The sequence below is a fragment of the Panthera leo genome, chromosome C2, assembly GCF_018350215.1.
Source record: "Panthera leo isolate Ple1 chromosome C2, P.leo_Ple1_pat1.1, whole genome shotgun sequence".
In the NCBI taxonomy this organism is placed as follows: Eukaryota; Metazoa; Chordata; class Mammalia; order Carnivora; family Felidae; genus Panthera; species Panthera leo.
Window position 1 is genome coordinate 93,321,685 of NC_056687.1, and position 11,788 is coordinate 93,333,472.

The window sequence follows — 11,788 nt, forward strand, 5'->3', positions numbered from 1 at the left end:
TGGGAACGTGATAAACTCTAAGATATTCAAATGTAAACTTAAAGATTTTAATTCTAATAGAAGTAACTTCTCCCGTTCTTTTATAGTTGTCACTAGTTAAATCTTAGAACTATTTTATAAGAATATAGCTCTGTTCTTATTAAGACCATTTAGACAAGAGTGAAATATCTGCTCAACACTTCCCAACTCTCATTCACCAATGCTCATTCACCAACCAACCTTTGCCGGAAATGTTACCCATCTACCAACCTCCACAATCCTACTCATTCACAAATCCTACTTATTTCAAGACCTAACTCAGGTTCCATTGCTTCCTTAAAATCGAAAGGACCACACTCCTACAATTTAAAATTTTTACTAAATGCATATGTAGCAAAAATTGAATTTCTGATCCTCAATAAATAATGGGAGAAACAGATAGGCTTAAATCCACCCCCCAAATGCTATATTGAAATACACCCAAGTTTACATACCCTGAATTTTTCTCCTTGTGTACAATTTGCCACCAAATGTGTAACTTTTGAATTAAAGTCTTTTCGAATAATTCCACCCATGTGATGAACCAATGTCACCAATCTGACCTCAAAAGAAAAATTAAGCAACATTAACTTTATGATTAACTTGAAAAAATTTTAAATTATGTTTAACATGAAATTGCAGTGTGTAGGGGCGCCTGAGTGGCTCAGTCAATTAAGCATCCGACTTCAGCTCAGGTCATGATTTCACAGCTCCTGGGTTTGAGCCCTGTGTCGGCTCTTTGCTGACAGCTCAGAGCCTGGAGCCTGCTTCGAATTCTGTGTCTCCCTCTCTCTCTTCCCCTCCCCTGCTCATGCTCTGTCTCTCTCTCTCTCTCAAAAATAAACATTTTTTTTAAAAAATGTAAATGTTATTAAAAAAATAAATTACAATTTGTAAACAAAAACTTCAAATAATGTGGCTGATATAATACTTAACAAAATGACAATTTGAACAGACGATAGTTATGAAGTATTTCTGTTCATTCATATGCCTGCCATCCTAAACAAAATGTTCCTTGGGGCGCCTGGGTGGCTCAGTCGGTTGGGCATCCGACTTCGGCCCAGGTCATGATCTCACGGTCCGTGGGTTCAAGCCCCGCGTCGGGCTCTGTGCTGACAGCTCAGAGCCTAGAGCATGCAGCCTGCTTCAGATTCTCCCTCTCCTCTGTCCCTCCCCCACTCAAGCTCTGTCTGTCTCTCTCAAAAATAAATAAACGTTAAAAAAAAAAAAAATTCAAAAGGTTTCTTTACAAGGGTCTTCAGAATGTTTCTTCACAAAATTTAAAACTTGTCCTTCAATATGTTTTAAATAAAACCATGATATAACCACCCACAAAAAATGTCAGTTTAAATTTATTAGGCTAGAAGAAATATTCCTTGAATAGAATGTTTTAAAATACTTACTAGTTCTTCTTTCTTCCTAAATCCAGTAAAGCACAGGACTAGGTTCATCATGCTTGTACAGTAGAGTGGACGACATGAGAATGGCAAAGGCTGAAGGATACAAGTTTTAAATCTGTCAGCTTTCTTTATAGTAGGGAACAAAACATATGTTTCCCCAGCTAAATATATTTCCCCCTCCACTTTGTCAATCCAAATCAACTTTGTCAATCCAAAGATTTCTTGCATTTTTTTGATACAAAACAAAAAAAAATTACAAGTTTTACAATAAAAAATTTCCCAAGATTCCAAAATCATATTTGACACACATAATCTAAATACTTTACTAATGGCAAAATAAAATATATTTACATGCAAACCTCCAGTTTTAAAATATACCTTGACATATTCAAAGTCTTATCTACTAGCAAAAATTTCAGACTCCATCCACTATTGTAAAAATTTCCAATTAGAGTTAAAATAGTTCAAAGATATTTTATAATGAACACTAGGCAAATGACATATATTTGAATCAAATGTTCCAATTTTTGAGCTAAAAAAATGAAAATAGTAAATAATTTAACCAATGGAGATGTGTGTGTGTGTGTGTGTGTGTGTGTGTATGTGTGTGTTTATAATTGAAAGAGAATGGTTTAAAAAAAATGTTATCGGGCACCTGGGTGGCTCAGTAGTTTGAGCGTCTGACCTTGGCTCAGGTCATGATCTCATGGTTCGTGGGTTCAAGCCCCACGTCGGGCTGTGTGCGGACAGTTCGGAGCCTGGGAGCCTGCTTCAGATTCAGTGTGTGTGTGTGTGTGTGTGTGTGTGTGTGTCTGTCTGTCTCTCTCCCCCCCCAACTCGTGCTCTCTCTCAAAATTAAATAAACGTTAAAAAAAATTATTTTAAAAAAATGTATAAATATATAATTCCCACCATTATACAAGATTATTTCATAATTTTGGTCTTTAAAAAGTTTATTTGATTTTTGAAAGCACCACTTTTTTTTTAAGTTTATTTATTTTGAAAGAGAGAGAGCGCACAAGAGAGCTAGAGTGAGCAGGCGAGGGGCAAAGAAAGAGGGAGAGAGAGAGAATCCCAAGCACTTCCCACTGTCAGCACAGAGCCCAACACAGGACTCAATCTCACGAACCATGAGATCAAGACCTGAGCCGAAATCAAGAGTCAGTAACCAATTGAGCCCCCCAGTGCCGTTAGAATAGGGACTAACTTTATTACAACTCTAGCCTGAAATGTTATTTATAAACAAAAAGTCGGTGGTGAAGGCTGGAGGAGGGTGGGGCACCTTCGTGGCTCAGTCCACTAAGCCACCTGACTCTTGATTTTGCAGGTCATGATCTGATGGTTGTGGCACAATTGAGCCCCATGTAGGGCTCTGCTCTGACAGCGCAGACCCTGCTTGGGATTCTCTCTCCCTCTCTCTGTCCCTCCCCCACCAAAAGTAAACTTTAAAACAAAAACAAAAACAAAAAGCTGGGTGCCTGACTGGCTCAGTTGGAAGAGCACGAGACACTTGATCTTGGGGCAGGAAGTTCAAGCCCCATGCTGGGTATAGAGATTACTCGAAATAAATAAAGTTACAACCCAATATAAAACAAACAAACAAACAAACAAAAAGCTAAAATAATTTTAAACCATGCGGTAACTAATAAAAATGGAAATGTGTATCTGTTCTATGAAAGAAAATAAGTTTATGTACGTGTATACATTTCTGGAAGCCAAGTTTAAGAAATTATTTCTTCCCAAGACATTGCTGGTATATATACACACAAATATCTAGTTGTTATTATTAACTTTCAAAAGCCTTAGATTTTCACTCCTGCAAGTTATAATAGAAAGATTTAAAGGACTATAATAAAGTAGCCACTACTATCCCTATTCTAAATATTACATACTCCCAACAATTAACAGGATTTTTCTGCTTATGAATTTTCAGAAAATTCATTAATAAAAATTTAACCTTGAAAAGTCATGATAAATGTGTATTTTCTTACCTCTCCTTTTTGGGCACAGTTTAAGATAACTGGTGGCCCAATAATTCTATGATCAGTCTTGTATAACTCATTAAAAACAGAATCCTGGAAATCCATGACTATGAATACATTTTCAAATTCTGGAGAATCCAAACTTTCAAGTTCTTCCACTGATTCCATCTTTACAAAGGGAACTTTAATTTCCTTGATTTTTTTTCCAGGTGGTTATTAGAAAAAAAAATTATTTATAGATTATAAAATTAATTCAAATGACTCTAATCTAAAAACCAATTCAACATTTTTATTTTTATATTTGTAGTAAACTGTAAAATCACACAGTGAGCATTATACTTAATAGTAAACAGCCTTATTTCATTACTTATTTGCATTTTTACATATACATATCTCCATCCATATTGACATTAAATTTTGAATATTAATATCATAAAGGCATAACTTTTAACGTGACTTAGTAGTCATTATAAATCACCTACAATGCACATAAAATTAAAACGATTTTTAAGTATATACATTTTGACACAAGATGCATTAGAAATACATCCACTATTACTTTTTATTCTCACCAAGAAAATGATGCCACACTTATAGTTCTTCCTACATAAATTATCTTCAGAAAAATAGGATACTATGGCACTTAATATCTACAAAAAGGGGGGGGGGGGCGCAGCTGGGTGGCTCAGTCAGTTAAGCATCCAACTTCGGCTCAGGTCATGATGTCACAGCTTGTGAGTTCGAGCCCCACATCAGGCTCTGTGCTGAGAGCTCAGAGCCTGGAGCCTCTTCAGATTCTGTGTCTTTCTCTCTCTCTCTCTCTCTCTGCCCCTCCCCTGCTCACACTGTTTCTCAAAAATAAACATTAAAAAAAATTTTTTTTAATCTACAAAAAGGGTGCAGATTAACTTAATCATTTCAGTATATATGAGAGAAATAGAAAGATATGAAATATGTTGGCAGTTGCCACACAGCAAATGTAGGATATAAAAAGGCAAGTTACCATTTAGCATAAAATTTTATAATGTACACAGTAATATAATGTACATTTACAAAAAAGAATGAAGGTATTTAAGTACCTGAATGGCGCCTGTGCAAAAAGAACAGAACCATTTATTTTTTTATAAATTCTTTTTGAATGTTTTTATTTATTTTTGAAGGAGAGAGAGAGAGACAGAGCACGAGTGGGGGAGGAGCAGAGAGAGAGGGCAACACAGAATCCGAAGCAGGCTCCAGGCTCCAAGCTGTTAGCACAGAGCCCGACGCGGGGCTCGAACTCATGAACTGTGAGACCATGACCTGAGCTGAAGTCAGACGCTTAACTGACTGAGCCACCCAGGCACCCCAAAAGAACAGAACCATTTAAAAGAAAATTCTGAAAGGTCAGTAAATTGTTTGGGTTTTATTGCTAGCCTGATGTGATGAACTGAATTGTGTATCCTCAAGACGCCCTAAACCATTGACGCCCTAAACCCCATACCTCAAAATGAGACTATATTTGGATAGGGCCTTTTAAGAGGTAATCAAGATTAAATGAGATCATGTAGGTGGGCTCTAATCCAGTCTAATTGGTGTACTTTAAGAAGAGGAAACTTGGACACACAGGAGGTATCAGGGATGTGCATGCACAGAAAGGCCATGTAAAGAAAGACACAGTAAAAAAGCAGAGCCATCTGCAAGCCAAGGAAAGAGATCTCAAGAGAGATCAAGATGCCAACATCTTGATCTTAGACTTCTAGCCTCCAGAACTTTGAGAAAATACATTTCATTTCTGTGGCTTAAACCACCCGGTCTCAGTATTTTGTTACCACAGCCCTCACAAACTAAAATAACTGCTAAGACAGAATTAGATATATTTCATATGCTGGGACAAATTCCCTGATGACTGTCATTTATTATGATTTATAATTTGGAAATAAAGCAAGAGTTTGGAGTAAACATAAAATTAATGGAAAAAAAAAAAAAAAAAAAAAAGAAGCCAAAGGGTTTAAAGAAAGAAAAACATCAGATCTTTGTAGATACATATGATGTGACTTTTAAATTTAACAAGAACAAAGTAGTAAGGATTTTGCTACTTATGAAACATACTATAGTTTGGGGTTTCAGAAATATCCAAATTTTAAAAATAAATATAAAAGTTTCTATTCCTCTAGCTTCGAAGTGCACAAAATATACCTTGTGCCTAATTTAGGTCCAATCACTATTAAGTGGAATATAAGAACACAATCAAGAGTAGTGCAGCATGCCACATGCAATGAAATGCTTGACCTACCATATTAACAACACTTTTTATTAATTTTTCATCCGATTTTCCAGGACAACTTTCTCTTATCTTTATAACAGGGACTTCCATTATTTTAATAGTCTGTGGAAAAGAGACTTAAGTATAAGATTAAGAAAACTATAAAATTATTTAAACGCTGATGGAAGAAAAATTACCTTTTTTTAAAAAAAGCTAAAACTCCATACCTTTAAAGCTTGTATAAGTTCTTCTTGTTTTCCAGCTTCTTGAACCAATATCATTCTCGTTTCAATTTGAGGCATTTCTTCTATTAAAATTAAAAATGTTTAAATATGTTTATCAGGTAACAACATCAAAATTAGCAGTTCCTTAATCCCTTTTTGGCTATATCTGGCATGTTTTCCATCTTTGAGGAGATCATAATATTCTCTCAGATCAAAATGACTTAATTCCTAGTTTATTTTTACAAATTTGGCCATCTATCACTTTAGAGAAAGAGAAAACACACTGTAGTAGAGTATACAAACATCAGCACCCCTCCTAATCAAAAAAAAGCATTCACTATCTTGCACAGCCATCCTCTTCAACAGTGGATGCTGCCTCAGGACAGACCCATTTATAAAGCGGTCAAGTGAAGAAGTGGCTCTTCACCTGACCGGTCATAACTGAATAAATTCTCACCAACAGTGTGGCAGCTACATTGCCCTCCCATACAGAAAAAAGCAATATTGAACAATAAGATGCTTTCTCCTTCAAAGTTGGGAAGCATTAATCCAAACAATAACCAAAAATCTACACAGTATATATAAATGGCTAAAGTCGACAAAACAAGAAACAACAGTGTTGGTGAGGATGTGGAGAAAAAGAAACCCTGTGCACTGCTGGTGGGAATGCAAACTGGCACAGCCACTCTGAAAAACAACATGGAGGTTCCTCAAAAGTTAAAAATAGACCTATCTCGTGATACAGCAATCACACTACTAGGTATTTACCCAAAGAATACAAGAACACTAATTCAAAGTGATACATGCACCCCTATTGTATAGCAGGATTATCTACAATAGCCAAATTATGGAAGCCAAGTATCCACCAATTGATGAATGAATAAAGATATGGTATATATATAAATACAATAGAATATTATTCAGCCATAAAAAAAAGAATGAAATCTTCCCATTTGTAATAATATGGATGGAGCTAGAGTATTATGCTTAGAGAAATAAGTCAGAGAAAGACAAATACCATATATGATTTCACTCACATGTGGAATTTAAGAAACAAAACAAACAAGCAAAGGGAAAAAATAAGAGAGAGACAATAGACAAAGCAAGAGACTCTTAATTATAGAGAATAAACTGATGGTTACCCAAGGGGAGGGGAGGGAGGGATGGGTTAAATAGGTTATGAGCAGAGGGTAATGTATGGAAGGGCTGAATTACTATATTGTATACCTTAAAACAATATTAACACTGTATGTTAACTAACATGGAATTAAAATAAAAACAAAAAAATCTACACAGTATAAAGAGATTCTGTCAACAAATATTTACTGAATAACTGTACTTTATCTTAACAGTTAGTATTACATTTAAATCCTAAGTCCCTAGTTAGTAAGCTTAGGATTAAAATAGTGATTTGGTGTTTTAAAGCTGATTAACAGGTTTACCTTCAACATATGAAGCAGATCCAATAAGTACATTTTCCTTGGAAATTTCAGTAACTTTAGAATCAAAAATAGAGGAGTCTGCCAAGCTTGTCCTTTCAATAGTGGATGTTAATACACTACTGTCAGCCATTGTTTGTACTCTTCTACGTTGACTGAAAAAATAGAGTTTGAATAAAAATACATGATCATTGGGCAAAAACAAGCATTAGAGGCTCTACTTTTATATCTAGAATCTATAAAAAGTAGCATTACTCATTTTTCTTAATACTGAACCAAAGAAAAGTCATTCAAGTTCTCTGAGCCTCAGTTTCCTCTTCTGTAAAATAAAGATACTAATGCATGACTCATAGGAATATAGTAAAAATAACAATGTATGAAAAGTACTCAAAACATTATCTGACGTATAATGAAAATTCAGAAGGTAGTCATAAATATTCTATCTCCCTCCCCCACACCTTTGCCCTCAACCAACCTATTCCTCTTCCTATGTTCATTATATTATTACCATCTCTCAAATAATCCCAGTCAAAAACTAGATCTATCCTTACTCTTTCCTCTACGTTCTTTGTCGTCCCCCAAATCCCTACCAATCCCATCTCAAGTACTCTGGAACCTCATAGGAAGTATCTCTGATTATCATTTTATTGCCAGAGCAGCGTCAAATTGTAGGAAAAAAAGAGCTGAGACCCGGTCCCTCTTCTCTGTGCTCAATGCCACAATGGTCAAATACAACAGCCCCAAACAACTTTATCATCGGTTTCTTCAGGTCACTCTCCACATGGTTTCCTGGGGTATAGTCCTAAAAACAAAAGTGACCATATCACCTCCCTGCTTAAGAACTTCCATGGGCACTCCTCCTGATGGTCCAAATTCACCATCAGGTTTAAAATTGGTCTTAGCCTACCTATTCAACCTCATCTCCTGTTCAATTCCCACATTCCACATATACTATATGCTCCAGCCACAGTGTATTTCTCAACATTTTTTAAACACAGATCACAATTTACTCCACACCCACTTACATTTAATAGTGCTCAATTCTCCACCTAGCACATCTTTCAACCCCCAACCCACTGCTCTTGACTCATTCTCTGTGGACTTCTCTGTATATCTCATGTATAAGTGGATTGCCCGCTTATCTGTATTTTCTTATTACTTTACAGTCATCTCTCCTTTAAAAGATTTAACAAGATAATTATGCAGGGATTAGTGTCACTATGACTGTGGACAATGAAAGAAAATCTTTTTTTTTTTTAGACTTCCAGGACTTAAGAGTTGAAAAGTTAGGCAAGCAGGGAATAAAGAAAAGTTAAGTGAATTTTCATCAATTCAAATCAAAGGTTGTTATGTAAGTTTATTATTATCTTTAATTTCCAGAATATTGGACAAATATAAAGAGAAGGTCCTATCTTTATCTGGAGGTACATGTCTGATCTATTTTATACTTCCCTACTTTTTTTAGATTAATAAAATATACAAATATCATCCACCTGGTTTTTATCAAAGTAATAGTTTAAGTAAACTATATGCTGTGGAGAAACAGTACGGTATCATTAGCATCATTTCTGGATGGTGATACATCCGGAAGTGAAGATATGCACACTAATGATAACCACAGACCTCAGCATAATTGTTAGGTGAGCACTTCAAAGCCAGGCGACTCAGGTTCCCATCTAACTCTGCACTCAGTTTTCAAATCGGTGAAAGAAAATCAAATTTAGTTGTCATGAAAACTTAATAGATGACATCTTAAAATGAGCAACAATTGCTAACCTTCCTAATATTCACAATGTAGACATTTTTTATTGTCTTCCCATACATCTATATCAATCATTATTCTAAGGATCTCCAAAGGAATGTTCCAATAGTTGCTAATAAGAGTCTTTATTTAGAATCAACAACATATTCTATCCAGCCCTTATTTTTTTTGTTGGTTAAGTCTCTTACATGTAATTGTTACCAGTGAAAAAGAAAAGGCTTTCATTCAAAGTTCTCTTAAAAGAAACTTAAAAGTCAAGAGATGAACTAATATACTTTAAAGAATGGAGGAGGGAGATTCTTAATAGTCAAGCAGGCTCCACACTCACCATGGAGCTGGACACAGGGCTCGATCCCATGACCCTGGGATCATGATCTGAGCCAACATCAAGAGTGGGAGGCTTGGGACACCTAAGTGTCTGACTTTGGTTCAGGTCATGATCTCAGGGTTGGTGAGCTCAAGCCCCTCGGTGAGGCTCTGCACTGACAACTCGGAGCCTGCTTTAGATTTTGTGTCTCCCTCTCAATCTCTGCCCCTCCCCAGCTTGTGCTCTCTCTCCCTCTCTCTCACCCATAAATAAATAAACTTAAAAAAAAAGAGTGGGAGACTCAACTGACTAACCCACCCAGGCACTCCTCTCCTTTGCCTGTTTAAATATCATCAAAATAGGTAATTAAAAATTAAAATTGTCTCTGATAATACTATATATGATCAATTTATTGCTGAAATCTGTACCGGGGAGGAAGGCTTTTTTTAGGGAAAAAAAGAGCTGCATGGAAAGTTGATGACAATATCCAACACTCTGATTACAAATGGAAATGCACTAATCACATTTTCATATTCATGTATTCTGCAAGCTTTTTAAAAAAAATTTTTTTAATGTTTATTTATTTTTGAGAGAGAAAGAAAGAGATTAGAGTACGAACGGGAGAGGGAGAGAAAGAGGGAGACACAGAATCCTAAGCAGGCTCCAGGCTCTTAACTGTCAGGACAGAGCCCAACACAGGGCTGGGGACTCGAACTCACAAACTACAAGATCATAACCTGAACTGAGGTCAGACACTTAATGGATTGAGCCACCCAGAGCACCCTGTAAACTTTTTAAATAAAGACAAGAGGATCAGTGTTCATAAACTATACTAAGGTTATTTCTCATCCAAGAACATACTCAAGCAGTTTTTGACTAAATAACAGTAAAACATGCCTCTTTTCATCCCAAACAGAAAACCTGTCACTTAAATACTCACTTTAGGTTTCCCTTTACCTTTTTTTTTTTTTTTTTAAAGCAGTCATCTTTCAGAGGAGCTAAATACAATAGTGGGTATGATGGTTGTTATTACTGACAATAATAACATTAGTGTTAACATAAAAATTTTGGTTAATATCGATTTAATGTTCAATATGTGGCAGATATTGTTCTAAGTCTTTTACTTGTATTTATCTAATCTTTGAAACAATCCTAAGAGGCAGGTACTATTATTATTGTCTCCATCTCATAAAGAAGCCTAGAAAAGAGAGGTTAAGTAACCACCCAAGTCATTAAAACAGGGATTCAAACCCAGGCTGATTCCAGAGGCTGCACTTTTAACCACCAAGCCAAACAAATCTGTACCGGGGAGGAAGGCGCACGCGGAGGGGTTGGGGAGAGGCCGGAATAAGCTGGCGTTTTAAAAACTAAAAACTAAGCTTCCTAAAGAGAAGACACCAAGAAGAATCTTAGAGTGAAACCACTAAACACTCTGAGATAAGCCCACAAAGGCTGCAGCTGCCGGCCGCCAGAGCCGCAGAGGACAATGCGGCTAGTCGAGAGCACTCTTCCCAACTCCCTCCCTTCACCCAGACATTCTTCCGGAAGAAATATCTAACCAGGTGAGCGAGTGAAGATGCCCAGCAACCTGGGGGACTTCGGGATCCCACTGCGCGTCACGGCCCAGCTGTCGGGAGTGCGGTGGGGGGGTTTCCAGAGCCAGGAAGCCTGGGCAGGGATGCTCCGGAATTCGCGGTCATCGGGGCGGGGCAGTCGGACTAGAGAAGGGGTCCACTGCTCCGGGAAGGTTGGCCCACTCCCACCTCCCCTACCCACACCCACAAAGTCCTCACCACTCTCAAAAATCGCCTTGAAAGTCCACCTTTTCAAGCACCGATTCCCCTCACTGTTACCGCCATTCCTCGCCGGTGTCAGCAACAAACAATTCAAAAAGTGAGCCGCTTTCTCTAAAAGCCATGCCGATTGGCGCGTGATGTCAACCTCCATCCCATAGGCTGGGGTCTCCAGAGGGGCGGTGATTGGCCGCTGCTCCCCGCCCACCTCGCCTCAGACGCCGATTGATTGGTTCTGCGTGTGTTTCAAATAAACCCAACTGCTCAGACGTCCGAACGTCGGGGGCGGGGGGGGGGGGGGGGAGGGGTTGTAAGAGAAGTGCCCGGATGTGGCCGGAAGGTGGAAGTGGTAGCTCCTGGGCTTCTCTGGGAGTGGCAGGTGTGTCTGTGGCTACCGCTTGTTTACTCAGTAAACATCCCATTTCCTGAGTCAAGTTTGAGTGGATTCTTCTCCCCTGCCAACTTTATTACTAACTGTCACTAAATCCTTTAAATCTGTGCCCCTACGGGTTGCCTGGAGCTGATTTTCCTGCCTGTATGCTTTCTGCTTTAGGAATGTTATTTAAAGTTGGCTAAAAGTGTTTTCACTTTGGTAGTTCTGTTGGAGTGACAGAGCCAGGA

The 11,788-nt window shown here is 37.6% G+C and overlaps 1 protein-coding gene across 13 annotated transcripts in view; it reads right to left on the minus strand.

Moving 5' to 3' along the window:
- ECT2 (epithelial cell transforming 2) overlaps positions 1 to 11,276 on the minus strand; it is a 64,890-nt gene extending 53,614 nt beyond the window's left edge. For 5 of the 13 annotated variants that reach the window (XR_006207389.1, XR_006207393.1, XM_042956154.1 and 2 more), the window contains exons 1-7: positions 7,896 to 7,917; positions 7,309 to 7,460; positions 5,870 to 5,949; positions 5,673 to 5,765; positions 3,410 to 3,592; positions 1,422 to 1,511; positions 474 to 581 (exon numbers count right to left, since the gene is read on the minus strand). Coding sequence is in view for 5 of the 13 variants with exons in the window: in XM_042956154.1 (XP_042812088.1) it covers positions 474 to 581; positions 1,422 to 1,511; positions 3,410 to 3,592; positions 5,673 to 5,765; positions 5,870 to 5,949; positions 7,309 to 7,438 (684 nt within the window). In the remaining 8 variants the exon portion in view is untranslated. The other 8 variants (XR_006207395.1, XM_042956158.1, XM_042956155.1 and 5 more) reach the window with 5 other exon arrangements.
- Between the last annotated feature and the right edge of the window lie 512 nt (positions 11,277 to 11,788).